General features: G+C 36.0%; 1 protein-coding gene across 2 annotated transcripts; it reads right to left on the reverse strand.

The window, feature by feature from the left end:
• Nucleotides 1-5502: 5502 nt before the first annotated feature.
• LOC140827476 (AP-3 complex subunit sigma-like) lies at nt 5503-9769 on the reverse strand. Of its 2 annotated transcripts, XM_073190153.1 has the most exons (7): nt 9594-9769; nt 9426-9468; nt 9291-9352; nt 9111-9207; nt 8203-8273; nt 6243-6334; nt 5503-6117 (listed from the first exon to the last, which is right to left on the reverse strand). In XM_073190153.1, the coding sequence occupies exons 1-7, from the start codon at nt 9660-9662 to the stop codon at nt 6054-6056; spliced, it is 498 nt and encodes a 165-aa protein (XP_073046254.1). In that variant the 5' UTR covers nt 9663-9769; the 3' UTR covers nt 5503-6053. The 2 variants fall into 2 exon arrangements, with proteins under 2 accessions (XP_073046254.1, XP_073046257.1); XM_073190156.1 differs by lacking the exons at nt 5503-6117; nt 6243-6334 and adding an exon at nt 7531-7840.
• Between the last annotated feature and the right edge of the window lie 5633 nt (nt 9770-15402).

The raw sequence follows: 15402 nt of genomic DNA on the forward strand, positions 1-15402 counted from the left end.
GAGACACAATTCAGTAGTAAAATCAAGGCATTCCGCACTGATAATGCTAAAGAACTTGCCTTCACTGAATTATGTCAACAACGGGGTATACTTCATCAGTTCTCATGCGTTCAAACTCCTCAACAAAAATCTGTTGTAGAACAGAAACACCAACACTTACTCAATGTGGCACGAGCACTATTTTTCCAAGCTCGGGTTCCTATCAAGATTTGGAGTGAATCCTTATTGACAGCTACATATCTGATATATCGTATCCCTTCACCATGGACTGGAAATAAGTCGCCATATGAATTACTTTACCATCAACAAGTGGATTACTCACATTTTCGAGTATTTGGATGCCTAGCTTTCTCATCCACTTTAGCTGCACATCGGGATAAATTCATGCCACGAGCTCGTGCATGTGTGTTTCTAGGATACCCTCCTGGAATTAAAGGCTAAAAACTGATGGAGATTACGAGCCAAGAAGTATTCATATCACGTGATGTCAAGTTTCACGAATCAATATTCCCTTTTCATTGTCTTCCTCATAACCAGAATGCTTTTGATCCATTTCCAGAAGTAGTTATTCCTCAAGCAGCATCAATGGACATCTCTGATCATTCGGTCAGTAATATGCCATCAGCTATACAACCCGACCAAGTGGTTTTAGTTGACCCCACGGAAGCTTTCCCTGATTCTTCTGAATCATCACAAGTAGTTCCCATTCGTTCTTCCACGAGAGTCTCAAGAACACCCTCCTATCTTCGGGACTATCATTGTCACATGCTCACACATAATTCTCCCCCTCCTTCCCCAAATGTCTATTCCCTTAACAACTACATTTCCTATGAGGCACTCTCCAGACCGTACCGTAATTTGGCACTCAACATATCATCTCAAGTTGAACCTCAATTTTATCATCAAGCAGTTAAGTGTGATAAATGGAGAATATCCATGGGAGATGAACTTACTGCCATGGAAGCAAACAACACTTGGACAGTAGTACCACTTCCTCAGGGCAAACAACCTATTGGTTGTCGTTGGGTCTACAAAATAAAACATAATTCTGATGGTTCCATTGCTCGATATAAAGCTCGTTTAGTGGCCAAAGGCTACACTCAACAAGAAGGAGTGTACTTCTTTGAGACTTTTTCCCCAGTCGCCAAACTTGGCACAATCAAAGTCATTCTTGCATTAGCGGCAAGCCAAAATTGGCATCTTGCTCAATTAGATATCAACAGTGCTTTCCTAAATGGTGATCTTTCCGAAGAGGTTTATATGGATCTCCCACTGGGATATAACTCTCATTCTCCAACCTGCCACAACAGTCCAAAACTTGTTTGTCATTTACGCAAATCAATTTATGGTCTCCGCCAAGCATCAAGACAATGGTAAACGAAATTTTCCGATGTGTTGTTGGAATATGAATTTGTGCAATCCAAAGCTGACCACACATTGTTCACCAAAGGTTCAGGCCATAGTTTTATCGCCTTACTGGTTTATGTCGATGATATAATCATCTCAAGTCCCTCTATTTCCATCATACATCATCTCAAATCTGATCTCCAAGGGAAGTTCAAACTTAGAGATTTGGGTGATCTCAAGTATTTCATCGGTCTCGAAATAGCTCGATCATCGAGTGGCATTTTCATGTCTCAACGAAATTATGCACTTCAACTACTCGAAGACACGGGTTTCCTCGCTTGTAAACCTGCTAAAATGCCAATGGAACCACGTTCTCACATCACTTCTGCTGATGGTGACCCTCTAGTTGATATCACTACATATCGCCGTCTAATCGGACGCCTTTTATATCTAACATTAACGAGACCTGATATTACATTTGCGGTCCATAAGCTCAGTCAATACGTGGCTACACCACATACTTCTCATTTGCATGCAATTCACCAACTCTTACGGTATATCAAATCCAATCCCGGTCAAGGATTACTCTTCTCGGCTTCATCACCAATTCAGCTCCGGGCTTTCGCAGATGCTGATTGGGCAGCATGTAAGGATACTAGAAAATCAGTAACTGGATTCTGTGTATTCCTGGGTGATGCTCTTATATATTGGAAAACAAAGAAGCAGCTGACAGTCTCTAGATCATCAACTGAAGCCAAATATAGAGCCCTGGCCACCACCACCACCGAGATATTATGGCTCATACAACTCCTCAAGGATCTTCAGTTTGACATCAACACACCAGCTGTCATTTTTTGAGATAATCAGTCTGCCATTCATCTAGCCAATAATCCTATTTTCCATGAAAGAACCAAACATATCGAGATTAACTGCCATTTCATTCGAGATAAGATTAAGGAAGGCTTCATCAAACTATTACCGATCACTTCTCACTTGCAACTTGCAGACATGTTCACTAAACCTCTTCCATCCTCCAATCTCTCCTCATTAATGTCCAAGATGTCTATAAAGAACATTTATAGTTCATCTTGAGAGGGACTATTAGATATAACTAACTGACGTAGTTAGTTACAAGTGGTTAGTAACCAAATTTATATAACTAAGAAAGTGTTTTGTAAACAGTCATTCATTCAGTTCCTATTCTTCTGATATATGAAATAAGAAAGATTCTTCTCTCTCAATAAACTTCCACAATACATTTCACAAGATTATCAATCTGCAAATGATATCGCACAGTTTAGCCAAAAGAAAGATTCATTTCATTCCACAAATGGCTGCAAACATAGATACCCACCTGAATACAAAACATGGGGGGTGGGGACAAGAAAGAGAGCTAAAAGTGCAATCTTGTTCAGGAATCAGAACATATCAATACCGAAATCTAAGGACATCGTGTTAAATACTTAAATCATCAAGAAATTTAGACAAGTCCTCGAAAATTTATTAGAACTCATGATGTTTGATTAGAAAATACCATCATGTCTCTACACATTAAAATACGCATACTATCATCGGATACATTTGAAACCCAAATAAAGAGAACCCAGAAAATCAACTTTAATCGATGATAACATTATTTGACCGTGTACTGTATATGATTATGTACTAGTGTTTTGTGCACACATTGTGTGTTTGTACAATTATTTTCTTAACATGATTTGTGATTTTTTTTATTTTATATTACTATTTAATTAAAAATTTACGCCCTTTAAAAGCTTATTATTAATTAATTTTGTTATCTCATAATGAAATTATGGTAATACACATTATTTTGTTTTACACAAAAAATATGATTATAAGTAAATTCACCTTTGTTGGATTTCAGAAACGCTAGCAATCTTGATTTGATGTTAACAAAACTTATGTTTTTAATATTTTTACTTAAGTGTTTAGGTGTTAAATGTCAAGTTGGAAGATTTGAAATGCTACAACTCGAATTTAGTCAACTTAGAAATTTTCCGAGGTGATGTATCTCAATGATATCTCATAGCTCGGTGATCTATATATGACCAGCGGGCAAAACTGTTAAACATAAAATTCAATTTTCTACAAATCATGCTTTGGGTCGGCTCGATTAATTCGGATGTTATCTAGACGAAATAATAGTGGAAATATCAACCTGGAATACTTGACTAGTTCTAATATTTTTCTGATATTTCAAAAACCAATTATTCAAATGACAATCGAGCAAAATGGTTGGAGAACCAATTCAATTTCTATAGTTCATATTTCAGGTTGTCAAGTTAGTTCAGAATTTATCTATGCTAACCGGATGCCTCAATGTCCAGTTAGAAGTAACAGATATAACAAATGGCTAGACCTGACCGGTTATGGTATTTTGTTCATATCTCACAAACAAGTTATCCAAAAGACAATCGGGCAAAATAATTGGAAATCCAACTTAATTCTCTACAAGTCATAATTCAGGTTGGTCAAGTTAGTTGGGATGTTATATATGCTAACCAAACGCTGAAAGATCGAGCTGGAGAACACGTATACGACAATGGCTAGACTTGAGTAGCTCTATTATTTTGATTATATCTCTCAGCTCGATTATCTCAATGGAACCATTCAACATGCATTACAAAGCTAAGGCAATGATATGCAAATTATCTTCAAAGTCAAAGTCTGAATCAGAACTTACGAAGCTGATAAACCGCGATTAATTTACTAGTTCTGTAACACAAATATAGATGTCGGTTAGATATGAGCAGTTATAATATTTAGAGCATATTTCTCTCATAAGAACTCGAAATTTAGTTATCTTTGATTCTATGAAAAGCTAAGAGAAATGACTACAACTTGTATTTTCACACATTGTCAGAAATCAATGAATCAAGAGTTATAACTAAGATAATATACCAGCTAGACTTGGATCAAACTCCAGCCGCTCAAAATCTGACATGATCGCTCCAGAATTCCAGCTGCCAAAATCCGACTAGATCACTCCAAAAGTCCAGCCGCCAGCTCGATATTAAAAAGTGGTCAGCAAGTCAAATATGTTTGTTCAATGTCAGAAACAATATACAAGATTTTCAAACAGTCGTATTCTTGTATATGACATATATGTCATTCTTGGAGGCCATAAATACAACACTTCGAATATAAAACAACAAGCTTTTGAAGGAGATTCAAAGCATGAGAATCTTATGCAAGAAAAGTAAGCTAGAATGAGAACACATCCAAGAAGGAGAGTCTTAATAGATATATTAGTTTGGTTACTAGAATTTCGACTCTGTGAGGGCCGCTTAAAAAATACAGACAAAATGTTAAACGAGGAAAGACAAAAATTAAATGGGTTATATTCAACTCAACATAAACAATACGTTTAAAAAAAAATTTCTAACTAAAATGAATTCGATATTCCTTAAAATTTTCAAACTCTTCAATAATAACATTTATACAAATATTGTAAGCAATTTCTCTTTAAATAAATAGCATCAATACATCAGAGAGAAAATTATCATCCATTTTGCTTTGAATCCTAGTTTTGACGATATTCATAGTTGAGAATGACCGTTCTGTAGTAACGATAAAAACTAGAAGAGTCAGCAGACTCATCACCTGATAGTAGAAAAGGCTTTTCATAGATGATAAATTTAAAGTAATAAAGTATTAAAAATTAAAAGTAAATCAATTATTAATTAAAAAAATGAAAAAAAAAATCTAAGATTTGAACCTGGGTTTTCACTTACAGAACTCTTGTCTTGCCATAGAGATACATTCTCTTTAATTTATTGTGGTAGGTCATTTATATATATATATATATATATATATATATATATATATATATATATATGTTTCAAAAATTTAATATCAACTAAAAAACTTTTAAAAAGTTGGGGAGGCAATGGCTCTCATGGGCCCTATTATAAATCTGCCCTTGTTTGGTTAGAGTTTTTATTTGTCTTTCAAATACCAAAATTTTGTCATGTACTTATTGCTGAGTTTTTGGAGAGAAACAAAATGAGTTTAAGTGAGCTTAGTCTATTGAAACAATAATCTAACTAAATTTAAGACAATGTGCATAATTTTCTAGTATTGCAAGTATCAGCGGGTCATCATTTTGGTTGTGAAAGGTTAAGTTAAACTGTGGGAACACCATTAACTTGATCCCATGAAATGTGAGGATATTTGAACTCATTCATCCACATTTGGTAAATTATTCGGGCCTCCGATTTCGAAATTTTCGAAACAAACTCCAAATAAATGCGAAAAAAAACGCTTTTCTTTTCCCTGCTCCCCCAAAATGTTAACCTTCGATGTCTTGTGATGCAAGTGCTCGAGATTGTGAGATCCCTTACATTACCACATGATCAATTATTTGCACCCCATTTCCTACTACTCACACACAACTTTACGAAGAAAATATGATTTAGGTCAGCTATAGGAGGCATATTTCTCAAAATAGGCAGAATAATGTAACTCAGTGTCGACTGTCGCCGGTTATATATTGCACTCTAGCTATGGAAAACTGAGGATTTCAAGTCACTGTTGCAGATCGAGAAGAATTGTAAATGGGTAACAAAATGAAGATATATGCTTCTCACGACCCAACGCCTTGATGTATGGTAAAGACGGAGGAAAATCCTCAAACCCAGTATCAATATGTTGAGATGAAAGAAGTCGCGCAGGCTAAACTGCTGCTACCGACCCTGCCAACCAGAAGTTGATGATCCTAACGTGATTGAATTAGAATTTCTCTGCAACCTGCTTGACATATGTTGTCAACATCAATTTTCGACAATCTATATCGATATGCATATGTGTGTGCGCATGAGTCTCATAGAGAGAGAGAGAGAGAGAGAGAGAGAGAGAGAGAGCAGAAAAGAGACTTTAAAATTTCTTCCACTGCCTTCACAATTTCTGAAGAATTTGTCTCAAGAACTTGGCCACCCAAAATAATTTCGTCTAAAATTGTATGCATCTGCAAGAACAGATCAAAAAAGGTATCAGTCCACGGTCAGATATAAGTCCACGGTCACTAGCACGACTTCTCAGATAGATAATAATCAAGGGAGCTGATCAAGTTAACTTTTCGTTAAGCCTCAGCTAAGGTGACATAGGTCTGATCAGCAAACAGAGATTCAACATGATAGACATGGTGTAAAGCGAATACTTTGCGAAAGGCCAATCACTTTGGCATAGCAGATATAACGAAGCAGGCCAGTTGGAAAAATGGTTACAACTAGCATAGAACTGAGATCGGGTTTCCCCTCTCCATTTCTCAACAGTTGAGCAGCCAATTATGATTCCTCTGTAATAAGCCCATCAGAGAGATAAACACCAATATATAACAACCATGCCTACCTAATGACAATCAGAGAGATAAACAACAATCTATAACAACCTATGCCTACCTAATGACAATCAGTTCGCAAGCTCGTGGATAAACACAACCGCATTCTCAACCTAAGCAGCAGTCTTTTCATTTCCCAATGCTAAATATGATTCACTTTTGACACGAGACATTCATGAGCTAATCAAAAGTCAACGGAGCCACTTTATAATATAAGGGTTCAATCAAATTTCCTCAACTTAGAGCGATATAAAATTTTCACCATGTAGTGAATTTTACATGTTGAACCCCACACCCCAAAAACAAATTACAAGAAACTGATACAAGGAGGTCAGAATTTAACAAAATAAGTCTAACATGATAATTATAAAATCAAACTCTAATTTTAAACAAAAAAATCATAAATGTATAGTTTTTATCGATAAAAATTGTATTTTTGGTTTCATATGTACGTCTCTTTGCGATTTTGAACATCTATGTTGTCAAATTCAGTCTTAGTATCTTCCGAATTTTGGCAATTTCAATATTTTTTCATCAAAAGTACTGATATGATACTACGTACGTCAGCGCCACGTTGGAAAAAGGATTTTACCAAAAAATAACAAAGATAACAGATTAAAATTGAAATTTGATAACATAGAGAACCAAAATCGCAAAGATACAAATATATAAGACCAAAAATGCAATTTTTTCATTTTTATTATGAATTATAAAAGAAAGAATCTTGCAGGAGAGAATTAAATTTTTCTTACCAACTAATCATGTTACTCTTCAATAACCGCTTCACACCACAAACTAGAACGCAAATAATTATATAAATATAATTAGACATAAAAAATTTCAATATATTAATTATAAAAAGAACATAAATATATGATATTGACGTTGTTCTTTTTATATAAATATTCTTGAAAATTTTGTTCTGAAATACCCATTGTCTATTATATTAAATAGATATATTGTAGCATGATTTAATATTGATGTCTGTTCTGAAGCACGATAACATGAAAAGTAGAATGTGAAAATGACTAATTAATTTTTGTCATTGGGGATCAAAATGAGCCTTCTCATTCATATCTTCAGTCGATCACAAACAATTAGTTCACCCATTCGTCCAAGCTCACATGTCGGAGGCTTTTGCATGCATCAAAAACAAATAAATTTTACTTAATAAAATAATGTTTTAACAGCTTAAACAATTGATTTATTTTCAATGTTTTATAATATTACATACATAACTGTTGTGAATTAAATGGATTGTTTACATTCTTCTTATGCTAATATCATTCTCAATTTTGCACCACCAAACTCCAAGGCTCTGGTTCCACTAGGACCACCCCTTATGGCTTATGTGCATCTTGTGGGTGATTAGTAGTCATAGCTAAATTAGTTTGGTATAATATAGGATAAAATTACTACGTCAACTACCAACTTGCTCTTAAAAGACCATGGTGCTGCACACACTTCTATGACGATAAGCATAAAAAAGGTCTGACCTTGTTGAAATGGAAAACCACGTCAAGCTCGCACACATTGCTAAAACATCTGTCCATCGTCTCCACAAAAACTGTTTAAATAAATAAAGTAATCAAACAAAGCGAAAGGAATAGAGAATCCAAAACCTGTTTACATAACAACAAAAGGTAAGCAACCAGAGGAAAAGGAATAGAGAAAATCCAATTAAAACCAGCATTATAGGAACAAGTTTCAAAAAGTAGAAGATAATATAGAGCAATTTGTTAACCATCATACCAGTGCAAACCTACAAGTAGTTCCATCATCGAATAAAAATGACAAAGTCGAATTAGGGGCTGCATATTGAACAAATGAGAAAAAAGGCGGACATGAAAAAGATAATAATACCTAAAATTTAAGCATCCATCTTATGATATCCCAACAATCTCCTTTTATCAACTTGATACCAAATTATCAGGGAATTATAAAGGTCGGTACCAAAACTAGGAAGATTATATCATCCAAGATTATGACATGTTACCACGAAGAGACACATAAATAATGTTTGAATCCAAAATATGTTCAGAAGCAATTGACAGCATGCAACTCTAAACAAATGTTATGCATTCACCCGCTTGACATAATTGGCAGCAAAATAAAATTTTCAAACGAATCTCCATGATCAGAAATTGAAAATTATCTCTGAGATAGTAGTACTACAGGTCTTAACACATACAAAGGAAAACCATGTATACGATCAGGAAAACCTGTTTATAATTTTATTTTGAAATTTACAACTAAGGTCGTATTGTGGACTTTCCCATTTTCTAAACTATGCATTCCTCTTCCTAGTTACTATCTCAACTATCACAAGACCTGTAAAATTAGAGCACAAACCTCTAGATTGAACTATAAAAACTTAAATCATCAAATGATCAGTTAAAGATACCTTGCATGAGATCTAGCATAGCAAGCTCATTCTCAGAATTATCAAAAATGAAGACAAAGTACAACGCAGCATATGTTTTGCACACAAGCCGCACGTCCTGCGAGTCAAGAACTTAAATCACAAACAAATCCATATGATATAAATCCTCTGGTTTATATGAATGCTAGATAGATAGCATACCTTTCCAAAAATAGAATCTGCTTTAACAAAATTACTGACATTCTCAACTCTACTGCACAAAACTGCAAGGAGAAGCACCATAAACGAACTGTAGACAATTCAGACATTATCAAACCATGAAAAAACTGAACTCACTTCTGTAGATGCTCCGAATCGCCTCCTGCTGCTTCTCCACGGGCTAATCTTACATTTCAAATTACAATCTTAATAAAAAAATCAGACAAAAAAGGCGTAAAAGAACACTGAATAATGAAGGAAAAATCGAGTTTAATTGTCCATATACTGTGAAAAGAATATGATAACCTCGAATTCGTAGAATTTGACGAGGTGAGGCTTGCCCTGATCGTTCATTACTATTACTCCTCGTATCATTTTTCTTCACCGATTCCTCCCAGAATCTCGTAGCTTTTCTTGTTATTTCCCGACGCTGCTGTTAAAGTCGCGTTTGGACAAGAAGGTGATGTTAAAGTCGCGTTAGGCCGTTGCGCGAGTAAAGATGCAATTGAGACTGATCGAACTGAATTCTTGAATGTTTGAGCTTAATTTATTTATAATCGAAACGATCTCGAATTCTATTTAACGAATATATTCATGATACACGAGTTTATTCAAATTTTTTTTGAGTTTAAACGAGCTTAATAAATATAAATTATATATTTAAATTTTCATTAAATTCATTAAAAAAAATTATATGTTTTGAGAAAAATATAACATTGTTATTAAAATTTGTAAATTTATTAAAATAAACAAATTTAATAAATTTTCTATATATTTCATAAATAACGTATTGAATCAATAAATCAAATATCAAAACTATTATTTTTTTATCTGAGAGTTGACTAATGAACTTACCAACGAATATGTTCACGAGCTAATAAGACGAATATTTTAAAGCTTGAGCTTGACTTCTTTATCTTAATGAGCTTCATTAAACGAGTTCAAACGAGCTTTTATCGAATCAAGCTTCGAATAGCTAACAAACGATTTGATTCATTTACGTCTGTACTTGCGAAGATGGAGGAAATTATGTGCAGCTTTGGATCAACACCTTGGTCATCATTTGGTTTCAATAAACAAGTGATTTGAACAAATCAAGGAGAGAAATTAAATTCACCAATGACATGAGCGTCATTTACTTGAGCTAAAGATGATTTCATATAAGAAACTAGTGAAAATATTTGCATTAATACTAGGCTTGCTAGATAATTGATGGACGCTCTCTCTTTCATCTTTCTTACTTATCATCCATCGCAAGTGTGGAAACATACAGAATCGTGTCTAATATCAAGAAAAATTTAATTTTCAAATATAAGTTCGAATAATTATTATTATTTTTTTACTCGAATAAGAGCTTATTTCAAAATATGGAAGCATATTTGCGAGTTGTTCGAAACTATTGTTTGAAGTAGTGATTCGTGAAATGTCGAGAAAGCTCGGCTCAAATTATTAATTATACTAATAAAATATTAACTTTTGCAAATAATTCGTGAAAATTTCTGACAAAAATAATTTGGGTTCAACCTCACATATAAATTATGAATAAGAGGCCTTGTGAGAAGTATAGGCCCAAGCTAGGTCCAACTGCCCGATCAACATAATAATCAATCAAAGAAAATTAGGCCATTAGCCCCATTCTAAGCAGACCTACCCAACTCTGTATAAATAGGTAAGGGGCCGAGGTTTAAAAAGGGTTGTGTCTCCAAACGGCAACTCTGAAAATTAAATTTCTGGGGCCGAGTTTTCGAACTCCTGCCCTTATTACAAGTGGCCGGAGTTTCAAATCCGAGATCATTGGAAAGTTTTATTTTTTAAAAATAATACAAAAATAATTATTATTGGTTAAATGTGCATGAGTGATAGTGATAACGAAACTGATGACCTTCTAAGAAGTTCTCGTACGTCAAGGTGCTGACGTTGAACCGCTTGACTTGGTTGGCTGGGTAGACCGTAAAGAGTGTCGCAAAATCTTAACGGGTGATAATGTCTCTGCTGAGGACATAGTTGAAGAAATTGAGATAGAAAAAACTCTTATTCATACCGATTACATACACGTTACAAGTATATATAGAGATACCTTTAGTCAATCTCCATCACACGTAATTAGCCTAGGAATATGGAAATACAATAATCAGTTCCTACTAATAAGCCTATACAAAAATATACTCTAATTTCCTCCACTAATGTAGCAAGACATATATACACAGAGTATTCTTTAATGCTAATATTCTTGTATGCTTCAATACTCCCCCTCAAGCTGGATCCAAAGGATTGATGGATCCAAGCTTGCTCAAGAGCCTGTGGAACTGAGTAGTCGTCAATACTTTGGTGAACACATCGGCTAGTTGGTCATTAGAACGCACATATTGAGTGTTGATTAATTTTGATTGAACTTGTTGACGAATATAGTGACAGTCCACTTCAATATGTTTGGTTCTTTCATGGAACACGGGATTAGAGGCAATGTGCATAGCGGCCTGATTATCACAAAAAAGTTTCATAGGAATGGAGGTAGGACAACCTAGATCAGAAAGAAGACTGTTGAGCCAGACAAGCTCACAGGCTGCAGAAGCCATCGCACGATACTCGGCTTCAGCGCTAGATCGAGCAACCACATGTTTTTTACTCTTCCAAGACACCAAATTACCGCCAACAAACATGCAATAGCCAGTGGTAGAACGACGATCGAGTGCATTACCAGCCCAATCAGAATCGGTATATCCCATAATATTAGTGTGACCATTACGAGTCATGACTATTCCCCGACCAATCGTGCCTTTTAGATACCGTAATATACGTTTTACCATGCCTAGATGTTGAATGGTTGGGGCATGCATATGTTGACTAACAAGACTAACTGCAAACGTAATGTCCGGTCTCGTGATAGTCAAGTAGATGAGCTTTCCCACAAGTTTCTGATAGTAACTTGGTGAGTCAAGGGCCTTTTCAGTAGAGGCAAGCCTCAATTTGCTATCAAGAGGAGTAGCAACGGGTTTGGTGTGTAACATATCAGCATCTTGAAGTAAGTCTAAAATGTATTTGCGCTGGTTAAGGAATAGTCCTTTGCTGGAGGTCGCCATTTCAATTCCAAGAAAGTACTTCAATGAACCAAGATCCTTGATTGGAAATATATGCTGAAGCTTTGTTTTGAACCGAGCAATAGAATCATTATTATTCCCGGTAATGATTAAGTCATCCACGTAGATCAATACCATAAGTTTATCCACTGAACCAAGTAGTACATAAAAAGATGAATCAGCTGAGCTCCTTTTAAAACCAAGAGCTTCAAGGGCAGTGCTCAACTTGGCATGCCACGCATGGGAACTTTGTTTCAAGCCATAAATTGATTTATGGAGTTTACAGACTAAGTTTGGATTTCCACTTTGAGGATGCCCGGGAGGAAGCTTCATAAACACATCTTCCTCGAGATCACCATGCAAGAATGCATTTTTTACATCCATCTGAAACAAGGACCACCCGTTATTGATAGCAACCGATAAAAGAACTCGTACTGTGGTCATCTTGGCAACGGGTGCGAAAGTTTCCTTGTAATCAACACCAAATTTCTGGGTGAAGCCTTGAGCAACAAGGCGTGCTTTATGTCTATCAAGAGATCCATCGGAATTGAATTTCCTTTTAAAAACCCAACGACTACCAACTGCATGTCTTCCTGGAGGGAGAGGCATTATAGTCCAAGTTTTGTTCTCAACAAGAGCAGTTAATTCTTCGTGCATAGCTTTCTGCCAAACAGCCTGGGATTTGGCTTCGTGGAAGTTCCTTGGCTCAGGAACGTTGGATATAGCTGTAAGGAAAGCAGTGTGCAGAGGTGAAAGTCGTTGGTAGGACATAAAATTAGTGACAGGGTACCTGACTGTTTGAGCAATATAATCTGCCAGTTTTGTTGGAGGGTGACGTATCCGCGGAGGATTACGCCGGGAAAAAATTGGTTCACCTTGTGTATTGGGAATAACTTGCTCGGGTGATCCTGTAACTGTTTCCTTAGAAGGAACACAAGAGATATCCAAGCCATTATCACAGTGTTCTGAAATAGCTTGGCTAGGATGTGAATCTTGAGCAGATTGATGACCATAATCAGTGCTAGGCAACGGAAATAGCTCAGGCAGCTTCCCTTCTTGATTGGAGGCGACAAAGTATGGAATTTGTTCAGCAAAGCGGACATCTCTAGTCACATATAACTTCTTGGAGAGAACGTCATAACATTTGTATCCCTTTTGTGTTTGAGAATAACCAAGAAATATGCACTTAACAGCTCGAGGATCAAGTTTGTCACGGTGAGCAGTTGAGACATGTGCAAAACAAGTGCATCCAAAAATTTTGAGATGAGACAAGTCTGGTGCTTTGCCCTGCAATACTTCAAGTGGACATTTAAAATCCAGCACTCGACTGGGTAAGCGATTCACAAGATAGGTAGCAGTGAGGATTCCATGCGACCAAAAATGTTTTGGAACATTCATTTGAAGCATTATGGCTCGAGTTTTCTCAAGCAAGTCACGATTTTTACGTTCGGCAATCCCATTTTGTTGAGGTGTGTTGACACACCTAGTCTGATGTAAAATCCCATTAGAACTTAAATAGTTTGACATGTTATGAGACATATATTCTGAGCCATTGTCAGATCGAAAAGTTTTAATTTGAGCTGAAAATTGAGTGGTAACCAACATGTGAAAGTCTTTAAAGAACTCAAAAACTTCACTTTTTGATTTCAACAAGTACACCCAAGTAACCCTAGAGAAATCACCAATAAAGGTTACAAAATATTTAAAACCATCTATAGAAGTAGAAAAAGGTCCCCAAACATCTGAATGTACAATCTCTAATGGTTGAGTGGTACGAGACAATGATGAGTTAAAAGGGAGCCTAGATGACTTAGAAAAATGACAGATATCGCAATCAAGTGTTCCTTTAGGTAGGACTTGATTTATTTTGCTAAGAACATTATTTGAAGGATGTGCTAGACGTCGATGCCATAAATTTTTCTCAGTAATGGGAGAGGAAATAGCTTGGAATCCCTTGGTAACTTTAGAGTTTGGAAAGAAATAGTAGAGTCCTTGCAAATGAAATCCTTCACCAATCATCTCCTTGGTGACGAGGTCCTGAAAGATGACCTTGTAAGGAGTAAATATAACCTCAAAATTGAGCGAGGATGTCAATTTTTGAACAGAAAGCAACTGAAATGGAAAGGATGGAACATATAGAACATCAGACTCTATGGTATCTGAAACAAGTTTAATCTTGCCCTTACCCTTTACAGGAGCACCATTCCCATTTGCTACAGATACTAGAGAAGGTGTGGAGAAAGAATGAAAATCATATTACGGGTTAAATTATTTGACATGTGATCTGTGGCACCAGAATCTATGACCCATACATCATGCAAACTGTTGATTTCGAAAATAGTCTGAATACCTTGGTTGGTGTCAGGATTTGCATCAGCTGAGAAACCAGTAAAATGGCTAAGAGGTGCTATTGGTTGATCTTTTTCTTGATTAATGGCTCCTCCTTGAACAGCTCCCTGACCATTCCTGTCTTGTAAATAATTGGCGAAATCATTAAGTAAAGCAACATGATTAGAGGAAAAAGATTCAATGGAATGTGTAGCCACATGAGCCTTAAGGTCAAGAATTCGTTTTTGATATCCTCCGCCTTTCTGGTCTTTGGAGAATTTTGGCTTCAACTCTGGGTGAAGAATCCAGCAACGATTAATCGAGTGACCAACAACATGGCAATGCTGACATTTGAGATCAGGACGTTTGCCCTTATAAGACTTTTCTTCAGAGGATGAGCGAGTAATATAGGCACGAACATCCGAAGGACTGTGATTGATAGCACGCGGCATGACTTTCCGGCGTACTTCTTCACTTTGAATGGTCGCGCAAATATTCTTGAAGGAAGGTAAATCAGTATTCATTAGAATATGACTCCTTAGATCCTCAAAATCAGGACTAAGACTGGCCAATAGCTGAAAAATGCGATCCTCCTCTGTCCTCTTCCGCAAAATAGTTGCATCAATTGTAGGTGGTCTATAAATCTCTAATTCGTTCCACAAACTCTTCAGACTCCCCAGCAAGCTTACGAATGGCTTCCCATCTTGATG

The sequence above is a fragment of the Primulina eburnea genome, chromosome 1, assembly GCF_022965805.1.
Source record: "Primulina eburnea isolate SZY01 chromosome 1, ASM2296580v1, whole genome shotgun sequence".
In the NCBI taxonomy this organism is placed as follows: domain Eukaryota; kingdom Viridiplantae; phylum Streptophyta; class Magnoliopsida; order Lamiales; family Gesneriaceae; genus Primulina; species Primulina eburnea.